Source organism: Giraffa tippelskirchi, chromosome 1, assembly GCF_054371585.1.
Source record: "Giraffa tippelskirchi isolate mGirTip1 chromosome 1, T2T-mGirTip1v1.2.pri, whole genome shotgun sequence".
Taxonomy (NCBI): domain Eukaryota; kingdom Metazoa; phylum Chordata; class Mammalia; order Artiodactyla; family Giraffidae; genus Giraffa; species Giraffa tippelskirchi.
In genome coordinates this window covers 55,388,701-55,407,975 of record NC_137275.1, presented here as the reverse complement: position 1 = coordinate 55,407,975, position 19,275 = coordinate 55,388,701, and the positions used below count along the sequence as shown (strand labels likewise).

General features: G+C 43.5%; 1 protein-coding gene across 2 annotated transcripts in view; it reads right to left on the bottom strand.

Annotated features, from left to right (window-relative positions):
* The window catches only part of RELL1 (RELT like 1), a 78,134-nt gene that overhangs the window by 13,310 nt on the left and 45,549 nt on the right, over positions 1-19,275 (bottom strand). For both annotated transcript variants that reach the window (XM_081526634.1, XM_081526563.1), the window contains 4 exons: positions 18,953-19,024; positions 10,056-10,113; positions 6,704-6,940; positions 2,199-2,337 (listed from right to left, as the gene is read on the bottom strand). In XM_081526634.1, the coding sequence (XP_081382760.1) occupies positions 2,202-2,337; positions 6,704-6,940; positions 10,056-10,113; positions 18,953-19,024 (503 nt within the window). In that variant the 3' untranslated portion in view covers positions 2,199-2,201. The remainder of the gene's footprint in view (positions 1-2,198; positions 2,338-6,703; positions 6,941-10,055; positions 10,114-18,952; positions 19,025-19,275) is intronic.

Below are 19,275 nucleotides of genomic sequence, written 5' to 3'. Positions count from 1 at the left end.
AAAAGGCAAGCCCTCATGCTTTCAGTCAGAATGTTCTCTAATTGACCAAAATCACTCAGAATTCCAGTTCTAACATCTGAGGTACCATCTACTCTGTCAGTAACACTTTCTGCAACGATGGAAATGTTCCATATCTACATTGTCCAATATGGCACACCCTAGCCATCTATGGCTACTGAACACTTAAAATATGACTAGTGCAACTGTAGAACTAAATTTTTTATTTTAATTAATTTAAATTTAAGTAGCCATAGATGATCAGTGACTACCATATTAGACCACCAGGTTCTAGATCATTGGTGGAAATGTTCTGCATTCATGGGTCTTCAGCTGCCCCTTCATGAGCACCCCAGGATGGCAGAAGAGTGTGGCTGGTCTTAGAGTCACAGACCTCGGTTCAAATCAGCTCCTCTTTCCAGCTATGTGACCCACACCATGTATATAACTTACCCTTTCCATGCATTGGTTTCCTCATCTATAAAGCAGGGATAAAAGTATTCATCCCATTAGGAAATGTTTTGGAGAAGGAAATGGCAACCCACTCCAGTGTTCTTGCCTGGAGAATCCCATGGACAGAGGAGCCTGGCAGGCCATGATCCATGGGGTCGCAGAGAGTCGGACACGACTGAAGTGACTGAGCATGCACGAGATATATATCTCAGTACAACGTCCAGAAGACTAGAACTCTGAACTGACATTAGTTGCTTTTATTATTATCTTCATCATCCACTTCCTTTTCCTAAATACTGGTTCCCTTCTCAAAGCACGAGTAACTGACTAAAAAGAAACTCTGCTTTTAAGAAAGCCCCTACTGGGCTTCTCAGCTCACAGGGAGGGGCCAGACCTTCCCAAGGGCAAGACAGCAAGAGCTAGTGCTGGAAAGCTATGAGAACCCCTATGTCTTATGGAATTCAGGAGCACAATTCCTCCAGATAACTTCTGGATCATCTCCAACCCCTCTGAGCCTGGGCAGGTTATCAGAGAAGCTCCACTCAAAAGCCACTTCTCCCCCAAGGCAGCCACACTGACCACAAGTGAATTCACTTATAATAATTAGTAGCACTGAGCATTTCCTATCTGCCAGGCCCTGGGCTTCCTGCGTTATTTCCCTCATACTTACTGCCATCCCTCAAGGCAGGCAGTATCATTTTTACTTCCCAGTGAGGAAAGTGAGGCACAAAAAGTCCAAGCACCTTGCTCAGATCCCAGTGCTAGCGAGTGGTAAACGGGGACTTGAACCTGGCAGCCTGACTCAAAGGTTCAGGCTCAACCTTGCTATTTCCCTGTACCTTCTAGGACCCTGCCTCCCCCTCCCTTTGTAAGTGGAACCTCTCCTGCCTTAACCCTCAGGCTCTGATGGTTCCACTGAAGACTCTGGAGCTGGTCACTCCCTTCCTTTTTTATATAATAAATAACATGAAAGGGATGGGCAGGACTCAAGCCAGAACAGAAAGTGAAGAGGAAGATAAAAGCTAAGCCAATATCAAATTAGCAGAGGCTTTTTTTTAAAGTAATATCTTCCAAAGTTAAAACAGACAAACTAAGAAGCATTCACTTTTGCTTTTAAATTGCTTCAAAATATCTGATGGAAAGAGTAATATTTCTACTGGGGATATTTTAGAACTGTGATGCATCAAAGAAAACTAGTTTCTCAAAGAAAAAAGCATTGCTTTGCTTGCTCCAGTATTTATCAAGTCACTGTTAACCTAAAAGTGACGATAAGATTACGTGTCATTTGGCCTGAATGGTTTTTAAAAGAATTTTTACCAAGCTGCCAATGTTTAAAAGTCTGTGGTGATTTCACATGTAAAAACTCCTAGATTTCCATCTTTTTTTTGCAAAGATATAGCCACACTAAGCGGCTCCTGCCTTGTGGGCATGCAAACCCTATAGATGGGGCATGTGATCTCTAGTTTACCACAATCCCCACCACTCCACATTGCCTCATAAGTAACCCTCCCTCCTCACCACTACGTAGGCCAAGCCTCTAGAGGCACCTGTGTTGATGGGCTGTTCACACAAAGCGCTGGGCGGACAAGTGATGGTGCTCTGTCCCCTAGAGCCCTACCTGCTCCACTCCTGTGTCCTTGCCGAGTCACTCTCATGTCCCCACAGACGCCAGGGATGCTCTTCAGCACCCTCTCCCCGCCATGTACCCCCCCACCCCCCACCCTCAAGCCGCCACAACTCCAACTCACCTGCTACTCTGTGTCACTGTGCTGTCTCTTCACAGGCGTCACCGGCACCTCCCCATTGACACTGTCGGTCCCACTAACCGACATCAAACTTCTCCGCTCCTTCTGATTGGACTTGGGTTCCACTTTTGTGACTCTAAACCTGAGCGGGTGGAGCAGAGGGAAGAGGAGATGTGATGGGTTTTGCTTTTCCACTGAACAAGAATCATGAATGAACTAAAAACCCACCTGGAGGATCCCAAAACAAATGCAGCCAAAAGTTAGGACAGCAGTGAAAATCACCATATTCACATGTGCATACTACTATATATAATAAAATAACCAACAAGAGCCTACTATATAGCACAGGGAACTATACTCAGTATTTTGTAACAACCTATAAGGGAAAAGAATCTGAATAAGAATGTGTGTGTGTGTGTGTGTGTGTGTGTGTGTGTGTGTGTATGTAATAAAAACCGAATCACTGTGCTGTACACCTGAAACTAACATGACATTTCAAATCAACTATACCTCAATCAAAGAAAAAATTTTTTTAAAGAAAAGAAATTCACCATATACAACAGGAGGGACCATCCCACAGAGCAAGGCCCCCTGTCCCTCGCAAAACCTCCCAGCTACTGTTCACTCAACACATCACAGACTCTGCTACACAGTTTATAGAGCATGTGAAAATGCACTAAGAAACAAAGGCACTCAAATATGAAACAGCCTCAGAGCTGTGGTTTCTAACAAGGACCTGAGCATTTACATCAGTTGTTTTAACCACAGAGACTGGATAAAAGCCTGACTAGTATGTAAACCAGATGTTCACTAGGCAGTTGCCTTCCTCAAATTTTTCCTGGCAGAATGTCTATCTCTACACACACGCACGCACACACACACGGCCCCAATCACATGTTTATCAGCATCAGCTGGAGGCAGGGGGGTTTTTGTCTGTTGGGTTTTGCTTGGGTTTTGTCTGTTTTTTTTTTTTAAGCAAATTTGGGCTTTCATTAAGAGTTAAGGAATTTGAGAGAAACTTTCTTTAAGAATTAAAAGAGAAGGAAATTTTATTCAACTGGACTTCTTTTCTCATCTATCACCATCAATACCCTTAAGTCTTCTGTAAGTCTCTAGTCCTGGTCTTCATTTCCCTCATAACCATCTAAAATAAATTCTCCTTCTTTGTCCAAAATGAGATCACCCACCAGAAGGAGGAGGGAGATGCTGCAGAAGTAAAAGGAGGATCAGGAAAAAAGCTGTCATTACCAACCTAGGTAGTCAAACTCGAAGACTCTCTTGAAGCAACATATGCTGAAAAGTAGCCTGTGCTCATTCAACATTCATAGTATTTACTCTTCAATACCTCCAAGACACAGAGTTGGAGGTGGGGCATTTTTTTTATTGGAGTATAATTACTTTACAGTGTTTGTGCTAGGATCTGGGGCATTTAAAAAAGCCATGTTGAATCTGAGTAGAAAGTTTCAGCAGATTTTTTTTAAAGCAAACAAAATACACTTTGTCCAAACAACTTGCAGGTTCTCACCCCACTCTACATTCATAAGTTCCCATGACTCTGTTCTGAATAAAATGGCATGGTCACGAGTTGCGCTGTTTTGCTGTAAGTGGCAAAGAGCCATGCAGTCTTCTCCTTGTTGCCTGTGCAACACATGGTAAAACTCAGTGCAACTCAAATAATAAAATAATAATAACAACAGACAACAATTCCTTATTTCTAATTTTTATTTTATATTGTAGCATAGTTTATTAACAATGTTGTGTTAGTTTCAGGTGTACAGCAGAGTGATTCAGTTATACATACACATGTATCCATTCTTCAAACTCTTTTCCCACTTAGGTTACTACATAATATTGAGCAGAGTTCCCTTTGCTGTACAGTAGGTCCTTCTGGTTAATAAGAGCCAACAATTCTTGAGTGTATAATAATCGACAAAAACTGAATTAAGATCTTTACATGAGTCACCTTATTTAGTCTTCACAGCCACCCCATGAGGTGTTACTGTCATTCCCATTTTATAGAGGGGGATACTGAGGCACAGAGAGAAGAAACAGTTTGTAGTGATGCCAGGACTCAAATGAGGGCAATTTGGTGAGTCTAGGCTACTCTTTCTACAGTTATCAGCAGAGAAAGCAGGACCATATAGGCAGCACTGTCATTGTTGGCTCCGGGCTTCCCCAGCCTGGCTCCAGCATGCTTACTCTCCATCACTACTCTCTACTGCCTTTGCCCCTGCAGCATTGGCCATGCAGTTCCTGTGGGACTCTCAAAATCAACCCAAAATGCTCTGTGTGTATGTGTGTGTGTGCGCGCTTAGTCACGTCCAATTCTTTGCGACCCCACGGACTGCAGCCCGGCAGGCTCCTCTGTCCATGGGGATTCTCCAGGCAAGAATACTGGAGCAGGTTGCCATGCCCTCCTCCAGGGGATCTTCCTGGCCCGGGGATCAAATCCAGGTCTCCCGCATTGCGGGCAGATTCTTTACTGTCTGAGCCACCAGGGAAGCTCACTACATATCATCAAATTACTACCCTGGTTGTTCAGACCGTAAAGAATCTGCCCGCAATGCGGGAGACCTGCATTCCCTCCCTGGGTCAGGAAGATCTCCTGGAGAAGGGAATGGCAACCCACTCCAGGATTCTTGCCTGGGAAATCCCATGGACAGAGGCACGTGATGGGCTGTAGTCCATGGGGTCACAGAGAGTCAAACACAACTAAGTGACTAACACATACACATTGTCAAATTGATTCACCACCCCCCAAGACCTCTGCATCACATACGGGTCACCAGTAAATGGAACTTTAAGACTGGGGAACCAGGGCACAGAGGAGGTGAACTAAAGAAAGAAGTCCCAGGAACCCACATGATCTTACACGGCAGAGACTGGAGAGCAGTGGATCAGCTCCTTCTCTTTCCTTCTTCCCAGCACATGGCTGGATGACATTTCCTACCTCCCTGGGCATTAGGGGTGGCGGAGTGATTGAACTCCAGCCAGAGGAATGTGAGCAAGGATGAAATGTGCCACTTCAGGCTCATCCCATTAAAACCTTTTGTGAACAATCCTCTGAGGACTTTCTCCTGCTAGCAAACCTGACAGAGGCACAAGATGGAAAGGACCTGGGGCTCTGGATGACCACTCCAAGAGCCACCACCAATCTGATCTCCACGAGTGACATGAACTTCTGTACAGAGTGGAGATTCTTTATCTATTAGAGAAAGTGTGATGCTGTCACTTGACCAGGCCAAGGGCTGCCCAGGGAATTGATAAAACATTATTTCTGGGTGTGTCTGAGGGCATTTGCAGAAGGCTTTCACTTTCACTTTTACAGAAGACATTAGCATTTGAATTGGTAGATTGAGTAAAGATCATCTTCCCCAATGCAAATGAGAATCATCCAAACCCTCAAAGGCCTGAATAGAACAAAATGGCAGAGGAAGACTGAATTTGCTCTTTTTCCTTGAGCTGTCACATCACTCTTCTCTTGCCATCAGACATGAGCATTCCAGGTTTCTAGGCCTTCAGACTGAGGATGAACAACATTGGCTTGCCTGGTTCTCAGACCTTTGGGGTGGACTGAATTACCACCAGCTCTTCTGATTCTCCAGATTGCAGACAAAAGGTCGTGGGGCTTCTTGGCCTCCATGATCATGTGAGCTAATTCCCATAATAAATCTCTTCTTATACATATGTGTGTGTGTGTGCATATATACATATATATATACACACATATATATACATAAAATATGGTGGTGGTGGTTTAATCGCTAAAGTCATGTCCAACTCTTGGAGATACCATGGATTATAGCCTGCCAGGCTCCTCTATCCATGGGATTTTCCAGGCAAGAATACTGGAGGGGGTTGCCATTTCCTCCTCCAGGGGATCTTTCTGATCCAGGAATCAAACCCACGTCTCCTGCACTGGCAGGCGGATTCTTTACCAACTGAGCCACCAGGAAGCATAATATAGAATCTTATTGATTATGCATATATATACAGTTGCTTCAGTCATGTCCAACTCTTTGCAACCCTGTGGACTATAGCCTGCCAGGCTCCCCTGTCTGTGGGATTCTCCAGGCAAGAATACTGGAGTGGGTTGTTCTGCCCTCCTCCAGGGGAGTTTCCCAACCCAGGGATTGAACCCATGTTCTTACATCTCCTGCATTGGCAGGTGGGTTCTTTACCACTAGCGCCACTCTGGGAAGCGTGCACACACACACACACAAAATACATACAGAATCCTATTGATTCTGCTTTTCCAGAAAACCCTAATACAGCAAGTAATTAATCTGTTACCTTAATAAATACATCTCACATCTGATCTCACGATAGCCACCTCTTAGAATTCTTCTTCTGTTGGAAAAATGCAGGACTCAGACCAGAAAACATCAAAGAAGCCAAGAGACAGGACCAAGCCAGGCTCAGGAGAACACATGCTACATTTAACGGGTGTACAAATCCACACAGCAGAACAACCATGTCACACAAACCCCAAGCACCCCAGGACTCACCTGCCCACAGAGAGGACGGTGACCTCTCCTTGGCGCCTCGGGCGGCCCTCTTTGGACTTGTTGGTGGGTTTTATGAAGTGCCATCGCTTGTGCCTACACCGATGACACACGTCCCGCTCGACGGGGCCCCCCACTGTGTGCAGATGGTGGCTGCAGACGTGTTTCCCTGGGGTGCCCCCTGGTGACAAGGGCCCGGGGCTCACCGGCGGGCTCCCAGGAGTGCTGGGAGTCACTGGGCTAAGATAGGAAGAAGAAAAGGAAAAGGTTACTTAAAAGAAATAGTTATGCCATTCACTCCTTCTGCAATGTAAGAAAGGTTTAAATCAAAAGAAAAAATCCCTCTTCCAATTATACAAATGGGGTTTGTGGACTGATCTCAGGCAGCAGGTACTCAGCTTTTGAGACTATACAATGACAGCTCATTGTGAACAGTAATGATGTGATTTATCACTTCTAGTCAACTGGTTGGAAATAAACCACTGCTTTTAATGAAGATGCACTGTTTGTGTTTGAAGTATGAGGTTTCTTTTCTTATGTGGCTGATATCCCTTCTCATACAATCTAATTTCATGCAACTAATTTCTCATACTTACCCAAATGCCTCTTAGATCTCTAAGCAAAGAGAGGCCCTAGATATATATACCCTGGAGGAAAGTAAAACTTAAATTCCAGTCAAATCATTGGATGACTTAGGAAAGAATATTTGATCCAGTCTGACTTTTGAGTCAAAGGAAGAAAGCTTTTAGGTCAAGATATCAAAAGCGATGCTCAAAAGAGATGTTGATAATATAATAATAAAAACCTGACACTTAGCATTCTAAGCATTCGATCTTTACAAAACCTCTAAATTGGAATTATTTAAAAATGAGGACACTGAGACTCAGAGCAGTTAAGCAACTTGCTCAAGGTCACACAGCTAATAAGTGATGGCTCTGAGATCCAAATCTAGAAAGACTAAATCTGAAAGCCTGATCTTAACCATCATGCTACAGTGCTTCAGAAACAGGGGAGACTACTTTGATAACCTAGAAGAAACACAGCCAGATCATCCAAAGTATAAAAAGCACAAGTCTAAAGGTTAGATGCTGGCTGCTTTCAAAAGGTATGTGTCAAGCCTCTGGTCCTCTAGAAAAGGAGGAGTTAAGACAAGACAGGGCTGGAATGACCAGGAATCTGCACTCTGACGTGGTATAGGTGGGTGTTAGTGTGGGTGTGGGCTGGTCAGCATGTCACAGCAGAGCCTGACTCCTGAGACCAGGCCAAGAGTCCCAAAGGCACATGGAGGTCTCATGATAGCATCAACCCGCCTTCATGCTACAGATAACCGGCCCACTCATCCAGTTCAAAAGGAGCATGCATAATTGAAGAGAAAGTCTCAAAGACCCCAAACAGCCAAAAGTTTCCTGGTGTTTGTTAAGGAAACTTTTTAGGTTGCTAAAATAAAAACACACAGCTGCAGCTTTCTGGGGGTAAAACAATATTAATACTACATATTAGGAGGTTGAATGGAAAGTTTAACAATATTCATTCAAGAAACATTTATCAAAAGAAAAAAAAAAGAAACATTTATCTATATGCGCTGTGCACAAAACCCAATGATGGGGACTTTAGGATGCTCTAAGATGACTGAGGGGACACGGTCCTTAGATGAGGAGCCTGCGGTCAGGGCTGGAACGTGGGGGGACGCACAGTCCATACATCTCTATGAACTATACCACCAGGGCTCCCAACACTGGCCTTTCTGTACTGAGTCACCTCACTGAAACGCAGATCTAACGCAGCCAGTTTCACAAACATGTATGAAACAGCTAAGATATGCTGCGTGCACAACCCACAGAATAAGCAGAAACAGGTCCAAACCCCTTGCCAGGTCACTCAGACCCAATTTGCTTCCTTGGTCCTTCTTGCTCTGTCCACAGCATATCCTCAGGCCACCCTAGACTGAACCTTCCTGGGGCATCCCACATTTTCACTCTCCTGGGCCTTTTGTCCTGAACTTTCTGTCCCCACAAACTTCCCCTCCTTCTTATTTCTACTCCCCATTAGACTGAGTCCTCCTTGGCAAGGATGTATGAAGGCCCAGCTCCTGCCTCATGCCCAGCTCACAGCAGGCACTCAATAAATGCTCTCTGAAGCATGAAAGACTACACAGAAATATAGTTGCCTGCGATTATAATTATGACCGACTGTGAAGCTCAACAACCATAACCTAAAACAAACATCCATACCCTAATATAAAAATAGAATTTAGCAGGTGCTCCCAAACCAGCCCAGTTTTTCATTTAAGCATAATTGTTCATGGAGGTCTTTCAATGCCTGAGATATTCTGTATTTCTTTTGATGTTCCAGTTAGGTTGGTATGGCGGTTACCCCCAGTTTATAGATAATGGAACTTGAGCTCAGAGTGTTCAGTTAACTTACCTGAGAAGAGGGGAGCCATACATGGTGCTGTTGCTGCTGCTAAGTCGCTTCAGTCGTGTCCGACTCTGTGCGACCCCACAGACGGCAGCCCACCAGGCTCCCCCATCCCTGAGATTCTCCAGGCAAGAACACTGGAGTGGGTTGCCATTTCCTTCTCCAGTGCATGAAAGGGAAAAGTGAAAGTGAAGTCGCTCAGTCGTGTCCGACTCTTAGCGACCCCATGGACTGTAACCTAGCAGGCTCCTCCGTCCATGGGATTTTCCAGGCAAGAGTACTGGAGTGGGGTGCCATTGCCTTCTCCGATAAGTGGTACTGCTGCTGCTGCTGCTAAGTCGCTTCAGTCATGTCCGACTCTGTGCGACCCCATAGACGGCAGCCCACCAGGCTCCACCGTCCCTGGGATTCTCCAGGCAAGAATGCTGGAGTGGGTTGCCATTTCCTTCTCCAGTGCATGAAAGGGAAAAGTGAAAGTGAAGTCGCTCAGTCATGTCCGACTCTTAGCAACCCCATGGACTGTAGCCTACCAGGCTCCTCCATCCATGGGATTTTCCAGGCAAGAGTACTGGAGTGGGGTGCCATTGCCTTCTCCGGATAAGTGGTGCAGGGAAGACAATTTAGATGCCCAGTTCCAGGGCTTCCTCCTCCCATCATGGTTCACTAACCCAGCAGTTCTCAACCAGGGGTGACTTCACCCCCAGGGGACACGGACAATGTCAGGAGCCATTGTGGGATGTCACACCGCAGGAGAAAGGGACTGTGGCATCTACTCACGGGAGGCAAGGAATGCTGTTAAACTTCCTACAAGGCACAGAACAGTTCCCCACAGCAAAAAATTCTCTGGCTCATGTATCAATAAGGACAAAGTAGAAAAACCTGCTCCAGGAGATAATTGAAAACAAAAGACTCATAAAATCAGGGGGAAAGCACTCACCTTTCAGGATCACAAACACTGTTATCTGCTACCATTGCCGCTAAAACATCAACATTTGCTAAAGAAAAAAAAAATTAAAATGGAATGAATTAGATGAGTGATCATAGAATTAGCATATCAGAAAAACTGTTGGAAAAACACCTAATTGAGTTTGTTCAATTCACAGATGAGGCCTTGGGGCCCTGGAGAAGGCAGGGCCTTTCCCAAGGAAAGTCCAGATGTGGCTCTATCTGCGGATAATTTTCAACTCGCAGGAAGTTAGTGACAGTGACAAAGGATCTATGCAAAGGAAAGCAGATCTACCACAAAGCTCTGCTTCCTATACATCATCAGCAATATAACATAGAAATTTCTTTTTCCTCTTCTCAAACCAAAGGGAAACTGAATTTAACTCACTCTGCTAAATATGTCATGAAATGCATGACTCAAGACCTATATTCTAATAACTTACATGTGCTCAAATAATTAGCCCTAAATTCTGGATACCCCAAGTAATATCAAGTCTATGGGCTTCCCCGATGGCTCAGTGGTAAAGAATCTGCCTGCAGCGCACACAGGAGACTCAGGTTTGATCCCTGGGTCAGGAAGATCTCCTGGAGGAGGAAATGGCAACCCACTCCAGTATTCTTCCCTGGAAAATCTCATGGACAGAGGAGCTTGGGGGCCTATAGTTCATGGGATCACAAAGAGCCTGATCTTTGGACATGCCTGATCAGAGCATAGTAAAAGCATCAAGTCTATCCCACACAGCACTGGGGATGAGAAAGGGTTAGCTTTTCAGGTGGGCCATTTGGTTTAGCTCTGCTTAAGGACCATACAAGACCTTAACTCTAGCCAGGTATCTTCAAATTTCAAATGCTGGTTAGGGTCACAGGCGTGAGTGCTAAGTCACTTCAGTCATGTCTGACTCTGTGCAACCCTATGGACTGTAGTCTGCCAGGCTCCTCTGTCTGTGGGGATTATCCAGGCAATAATACTAGGGAGGTGTTGTGCCTCCTCCAGGGAATCTTCCTGACCCAGGGACTGAACCCCAGGTTTCTTATGTCTCCTGCATTGGGAGGCGGGTCCTTTACCACTAGTGCTTACCTAAGAAGTTCACTGGTTACACACATCAGTTATCTAATATGGACTGAGTTAAATTAGAGTTTTAATGTTAATTAAAAAAGAAATCCAAATTTGTAGGTGGAGCCTAGGCTGTCAACTAAAGCAAACTGAATCTCAGCTTCTTGGGTGCCTACCCTGCCACCATACACAGACACACATGTTACCTCATTTTTTGTAGGGTGTCAAGTCTTAAGAATAAAAGATGGAACTGAATGGTCAAGTTCCTCTTGGGTATCACCTGGCAAGGCCAGATGTTATGACTGAGTCTTGACCCCTTTCCATTGATTTTTTAAAAAAATATTTATTTATTTTTGGCTATGCTAGGTCTTCGTTGCTCCCTGGGCTTTTCTCTAGTTGTGGCAAGTGGGGGCCACTCCCTAGTTGCAGTGCACGGGCTTCTCACTGTGGTGGCTTCTCTTGTTGTGGAGCACAGGCTCTAGGCACATGGGCTTCAGCAGTTGTAGCTCCCAGTCTCTAGTGCACAGGCTTAGCAGTTGTGCTGCACTGGCTTAGTTGATCCATGGCATGTAGGATCTTTCCAGATCAGAGATCGAACCCATGTCTCCTGCATTGGCAGGCAGACTCTTTAACACTGAGCCACCAGGGAAACCTCTCCATTGATTTTTAAAGTGCTGTTCTCAGTACTAACCACAACAAGTTCTCTAGACATAAAACAATTTTTTAGAAAATCACTATTTACCATGTGAGCTAACATCAACATTTAATATTCAACAATCTCGAAATTCCAAGAGAAGGAAAATTAACTCCAGATTCAACACTGCTGCTTTTAAGTCAACAGTTAAAGATGGATCTAGTGTTCTGCAACTTTTTTTCATGACTGCTTCACCTAGAAGCTTTTTTTTTTTTTAATATTTTTTCCTAATCCATCCTCCCATAAAACTATAATACTGCAGATAAACAATTGTTTACGTACTACATGCATATCTGTGTTTTACATATAAAATAGTAAGGGATTTTTTTGCCCCCACAATCCAATATTATCCCTTTCACAACCCTTGCAAATGCATAGGATTTTTGAACAAATACTAATGGAACATACCATCATTTTTTCAAAAGGAAATAATTTCTTTGCCTTTCACGACTATCTGTGAAGATGCACAAATACATTTCCAAATACAAGTTTTGATCTAAAAAGACTCTTATCATTACAAAAGAAAAGCACCAAAATGGATCAGTAGTGTCTTCTCCCACAGGACAAAAAAAGGCATGTTACCCTTCTAAGTCAGATTTAAATATGATCTGATTATCTCCCTTGAACTAATACTAAGAATTCCAAAAAATCACTTTCTTTCAGATAAAGTGTTTAGGGAATACATAATAATTTGCCAGTTGACATTTATATTAAGCCATCTTTTACTAAACTTCAAAACTATTAACAAAAAAGGGGGAAAATAACAACCAAAAAAAGATATGGAAACAAAGATAACATTAATGGCATTCCCTTATAAAGATGAGCTTTTCAAAAAGTTTATATAGTTACCTGAGAAAATTAATCACCCGCAAAATGATGACCTCTGCTAGAAACATCAAATTATAAAATGCTCCCAGGGAGATAATTAAAATATATTAAAAGCATTACTTTTTTTTTTAGGCTTGTGTTGTTTCTCATATATTCATGTATTCCTGTACTTCACCCTTATTTCTTAGAAACAATAGTAAACAACCCCTTTGTTTGCTATGAGCAATGATTTAAGAATAGGCTAAAGCTTTTATGCAAACAACATGCATACTCATGTAGGACCCACACATGCATGCACACACTCACGTAGACCCTTGTCTCTAGGCTATCACCCAGTCTATACCAGGGAGTAAATCTCAGTGAACTATCCCTTGTGAACCTTTTTGGTTTCCTGTGATGAGAAAACCCTAACATAACACCACCCTTAGCACATAAACACATGCTTTAATTTGGTTATAAAATTACTATAAAAGAGCAAACCCAATTAAGTTCCATTAAATATATATCTCCTTGTGATTACTCATAACTCCAATAAGCTCCAAGAGATGGTTTCCCCTACACCTTTTTTTAAAAAATTTATTTATTCAGCTGCGTCAGGATCTTTGTTGCATCTTGTGGGAATCTTTCTTTATGGTGCACAGGCTCAGTAGTTGTGGCACACGGGCTTGGTTGCTCCGCAGCATGAGGGATCTTAGCTCCCTGACCAGGGATCAAACCTGCATCCTCTTCATCGCGAGGCTAATTCTTAACCACTGGACCACCAGGGAAGTCCCCTCCCCTACACTTGTCAACATTCTGTCCAACTATACTTCTTTTCACGGTTGTCCAAAGGATGGGAGGAGTCAGCTACAGGGCAAGCAAAACCTGTCAAGAACAGGGGAAATTTTCTAGTGGGCAATCATTTCCAGATACTGCTTCCTCTCTTCTTTCCTGAACTTCTGCCTGACAGGATGCATAGAGTAGCCAAAATCAGCCCTGTTTTCTCTCCCACCATTATTCTCTTCAAAGTTTTCCCTTACATTCAAGGCAAGATCCTGGTATGTGCCAGCCACAGTCAAAAAGCTTCATAGACCTCCCATGTTTGATTCACTCTAATAGCAGGCAAAGTTATCATCCCCATTTTACAGATAGAGACTGAGGCCTAAAGACTGTAACTGACTGTCCAGAATCCCACAGCTAGAAACAGACCTAGATACAAAAACCTGGTCTATCTGACTCTAGGGTGGGTGCATTTCACCCCAACCAACTCCTCCCTACTTCTTCTGAGTCTCCACCAAAATGATGATGGTTTAACAGTTCACAGTATGTTTGCATAATCATTATAGCAAGTTTCAGAGATCTACTTAGTGATGATGGTAGTTTATGAAGAAATCCTTTTAGCCATCACACAAATTGAGTGCCAAGATAAGAATCTCACCAAGGGACCCCTCTCTTCTGCCCAGTGTAAATAACCATAATCAGGGGTGCTTGGACAGTAATCACAATACTGACAGGTGCTGCTATTTTCAGACAGTGTCTGGCCCTGGCAGAGAAGCCCAGCTGGATGGTTGCAGGTACTTTCCAAACTTCAGCAGTGATCACCCAAATGCTCTTCACTCCTGCTCTGTTTAGAAAGGATTACAGGCTAGTGGGAAAATAATCAGTGTGCAGTTTAGCCAATAAATTCATCCTACAAGAGATATTTGTCTAAACGAAATGTGATTTGCAACATCCAAGACATGATAGGTTTAAACCATAAATAAGAATATCACCATGAGTACTGGCAAAGTATTACCCCCTTAGCCAAATCAAAAATGCAAAGCAGAAGATGAGTCATATATCAGGACTGAAAGTGTTTTAAAATATGTAAATATAGGCAAAGAAAATCTAAATAAACATGGGAAAAGGGTAACAGTTTGTACTCATTTTATTCATTTTTTTCTTCAATGTCTAAAGAAAAATTATGTTATAGTGTGCTATTTTAAAAAAATAGAAAGTTAATTAACCTCAACATGGAGGTCTAAATGGATATTAAGTTCAGAGTCTGTTAATGACAAAGAAAAGAAAAATACATTTTGTTCTACAGAGAATTTAAGTCTCCAAAGCAAACTAATAAAACTAGGTTATAAACTGGTAAGAGACCCAAGTACCTATTTAATCCCCCAGCTGTGGTTTTGGCACAGGCTGGAAGCTAGAGAGGTCACTGTGTGTGAGTACCCAGTGAAATCAGATGTCTCCTGGTGGTCAAGGAGAGCCAAGGCCACACACAGGATGAGGTCACAGGAGAAATCGCAGGCGGACAGACGAAGGCCCTTACAGGAAGGAGAATGAAGAATAAGAAAGACCGAAGGCAAAGAACTGGGGAGCAGAGAAGAATGAAATCAGTGCTTTGATTACTCCACTGGTAATCAAGGCAGAAGAAACTAAAAAGCTACTTTCCAAAAGGAAAAGGACATAATTAAAAAAAACAAGAGGAGTCCTAGAGTCTGTGAGTGTGGGAGTGAGGAAATTATATAGTCTGCTTCCTTCAGGGACCCACAGGTTGCACCTCGGCTATAATAGGAGAAAAGAGCCCACTGCTGGCACCATCCGCCACGGGCCAGCATGATGACCTTAGGCAACTTTCTTACCCTCTGGGCCTCTGTTTCCTCATCTGCAAAATGGGGTGGTAACAGGGCTGACTTCATAAGGTAGTTTGGATAATTTAATGCATTAATATTTAGAGTTCTATAAAATGCCCCAGCTGTATATGTTCTCTCTTTGAAAGGAGGAAGTTTGTCGTTCATCTTTCCTGACACCAGGAAGAAGCAGTGACAGTACACAAGTATGGACTCTAGCGTCAGAGGCTAGAGTTCAAATCTCAACTCTGCTACTTGCAGCAGGGCGACACGGGCAAGTTAGTTATGTGCTGTGGACCTCGATTTCTCAACAATAAATTGGAAATGATGTATCTGAATCATAGGGCTCCCAAAAACCCCTTAGAACAGGCCTGGCAGTTAGCAAGCATTCAGTGCCAAATATGAAGTTATACAGGAGAACTTCAGCCCCCAGCAAAGTGTTCACAGCTGACATTTCACATCACTCACCTCTCAGTAACCCCTCGTGCAGCACTCACTCAGCAGCTGCTTCAGCTCTCAGAAGCCCAGGTCCCAAAGGTCTCCAAGCTTCCCAAAGCCATGAAGGCGGTTTCTTTCTCTTTTTTTTTTTCCAACTTTTTATTTTGTATTGGAGTGAGTGATAATCACTCAGTCTTGTCCAACTCTGTGACCTCATGGACTGCAGTGCACCAGGCTCCTCTGTACATGGAATGCTCCAGGCAAGAATACTGGAATGGGTTGTTATTTCCTTCTCCAGGGGATCTTTCTGACCCAGGGATCAAACCCAGGTGTCCTGCATCGCAGGCAGATTCTTTACCATCTGAGCCACCAGGGAAGCTGTATTGGAGAATAGCTCTTTAACCAAGTCGTGATGGTTTCATGCAGAGAGCAAAGGGACTCAACCATACATATACATGTACATGAAGGCAGTTTCGACTGTGCAAGACCCAGGAGAAATGAAGGGCCATCCACACCTTACTCGGTGCACTTCTGTAATGGCTGGAGCTTTTATGCCAAGAACAAATTTGTGTACTTCTTATGCAAATTAAAATCCACTTCTTTATGCAAAAGAAATATGCACCACTGAGTCCTCAAAAATAGCATCACCAAATACTGCTCCCTGAAGGAAAAGTAAAAAAAGTGAAAGGTTGCTCAGTCTGACTCTGCGACCCCATGGACTATACAGTCCCTGGAATTCTCTAGGCCAGAATACTGGAGTAGGTAGCCTTTCCCTTCTCCAGGGGATCCTCCCAACCCAGGGATCAAACCCAGGTCTCCTGCATTGCAGGTGGATTCTTTACCAACTGAGTCACAAGAGAAGGTCTTTATAAAACAGACATCGAATCCAATTGATCGCTGTCTTTTTTGTTATTTTAAACATCATCCTATTAAGTTAGGTTATCTGGTTTTCAATCCTCGAGAAACTGAAAGCGACAAACTAGAAGAGAGGCGAGGCAATGCTGTATAGATTGAAAGAGGCCCACGTAGGGTGGCACTACTCCCTAACCATGTGACCAACCACTTGGAGTCCTCCTTTCTTCATCTGTAAAATGGGTATAATAATATCAACTCCAGAGGAATATTTTGAGGATTAAATGATATTATGCACATGAAGCACCGAGATCAATACCGAATATGTAAAGTCCACTCTGTAAAGAAAAATGAAAAGTGTGCTGAACCATATGAAGCTGCTGCTTCTCTAGACCAGAAACACTGACTGCAGCCTGGGCCAGGCAGGTGCCCTGGTTAATAGTGAGGCTATGGGGACAAAGGATTCCAGGGAGGGGCTTGGAACAGAAAGCAGGTATTTACTGAGCAGTACGGAGGTATTTCAACTTTCAGACAAAGGGCTCAGCTGCATCAGTGCATGCTGCTTGAGACAGTGTTTACCAGGGCCCAGAGCGAGCCCAAGGAAAACATTTTGTTTTACATTCTCATGAGAATTCAAAGCATAGGGCTACTGGATATGTTGACTGAAAAAACTGTGACCTAAAAGTTATGCGTGACCTAAAAGTTGAGAGTTATGTTTTATTCAGTGGACAAATCTGAGGACTTAAGCTCAGGAGACAAGACTCTCAGGTAACTCTGAGAGACTGCTAGGCAGAGACAAAGGAGGGAGCCAAGATATACAAGAATTTTTGCAATAAAGACCAGGTAGTCAGAACATCAAACTGTTACTGTTAACAAAAGAAAACCAGACGTTGGAAGTCAAGGAATTCAGCGCTTTTCCATCTATGGGAAGATGTAAGAGTCTGGGCTCACTGAAATCATTGCTTTGATATGCACCTCAGCTATCTGGGGCCAGTTTCCAGTGTTTTCACATCCTGAGTTTCCTCAGGGCTCATAGTCAGGGGGTGGCTGTAGTCTGATGGCTGCTAGATGGCAGGTATTCTTTCCTTCTTGGGTTCCCTCAGGGTTCACCACTGCAGCGCTGGCGCTGCAATGGATGGCTTGATGGCTGTGACTTTCTTTGTTTACTGATATGAGAGGTGGCATTTTTAGTTTACAGGTATGTGGGCAGGAGTGCCACACGCCTCAAAAGTCACTTGGGGTGTGGTATCTTGTGGAGACAATCACCAATGCTTCAGAAAAATGATCCTGATTTATCTAATCAGGATTAAACTAATTCTCCATTTAAGAAGACAGGGGTTTAGGATACATTTCAGAATGAAAAAAAACGCTTAAAGTTATTAAAGCTTGGTGGTGGTGGTTTAGTCGCCAAGTCGTGTCCAACTTTGTGACCCTTTGGACTGAGCCTAGCAGGCTCCTCTCTCCATGGGATTTCCCAGGCAAGAACACTGGAGTGGCTTGACATTTCCTTCTCCAGGGGATCTTCCCCACCCAGGGACTGAACCTGGGTCTCCTGTATTACAGGCGGATTCTTTACTAACTTAGCCACCAAAGAAGCCTAGACCTTTTAAAAGCTTTAACATTTAAGAATAGATCATAGAATAGATGAAGTCATAGAGGCAGAAAGCAGAGGAAGGGTTGCCAGAGGCTGGAGGGGAAGAGGGTGGAGAATGGGGAGTGACTGCTCAGTGTGTACAGAGTTTGGGATGATGAAAAGTTTCTGAAACTAGACACTGGTGATCTTTGTACACTATTGTGAACATGTGTGTGTTAGTGTGTATGTGCTCAGTCATGTCCGACTCTTTGCAACCCTATGGACTGTAGCCTGCCAGGCTCCTCTGTCCATGGGATTTCCCAGGCAAGAAGACTGGAGTAGGTTGCCATTTCCTTCTCCATTGTGAATGTACTTAATAATAATTGTACATTTTAAAACGGGTATAACAGCAAATTCTATGTTTAGTGTATTTTACCACAGTATTTTTAAAAGCAGAAAAAAAAGAACAGATAATATTTGAGTGCTTATTATACCAAGCAACTTCTGTGCAAAATGTCACAATAATACCATGAGGCAAATATTATTTTAGAGGAAGAAACTGAGGCTCATGAGGTAATATGACTTTCCCCAAATCAAGGCAACACCAGGATTAAAAGGTAAGCCTCCAGGGCTGACTTGGCAACACTCAGACCCACTGACTCTTAGAAAACTCACTTCTGTGAAACTCTCCTAATAGGATAATGCTGGAAGCTGGGCTCTTTGTGAACTTAGGTGGGAGGTGCTACCAATAACTTCAGAAACATTGACAGGAGAATCCATACAAACTCTTTGAAGCAGGTTTTTAATAAAACATGTGAATAATGAATTGTTCTGGACACTAAAACAGCCATACCTTCGTTTTTCATGATGTATTGGACAATCTGCCCAACGGTGTCACTATTTTCATTTACACTGTCGTTCAACTCTGAAAGAGAAAGGGGAGAGGAGGACAGGTTACAATTGCTCACCTGCATCAGGTCAAAGAGACATGCAGGCTCAGAGCCTAAGACTTCTCTGAACAGTCTCCAGAAAGCTCAGCTGATGACCCACGGTGCTAAGAGCTCTGCTTTCTTTTAACACACCTTTCTCTTAGCACACCTGACCGAAAGCACACAGCAACTTGCTCAGCAGAACAGGTGCAAGCTGCCTATCAATATCTTCTCAAGTCCAGACACA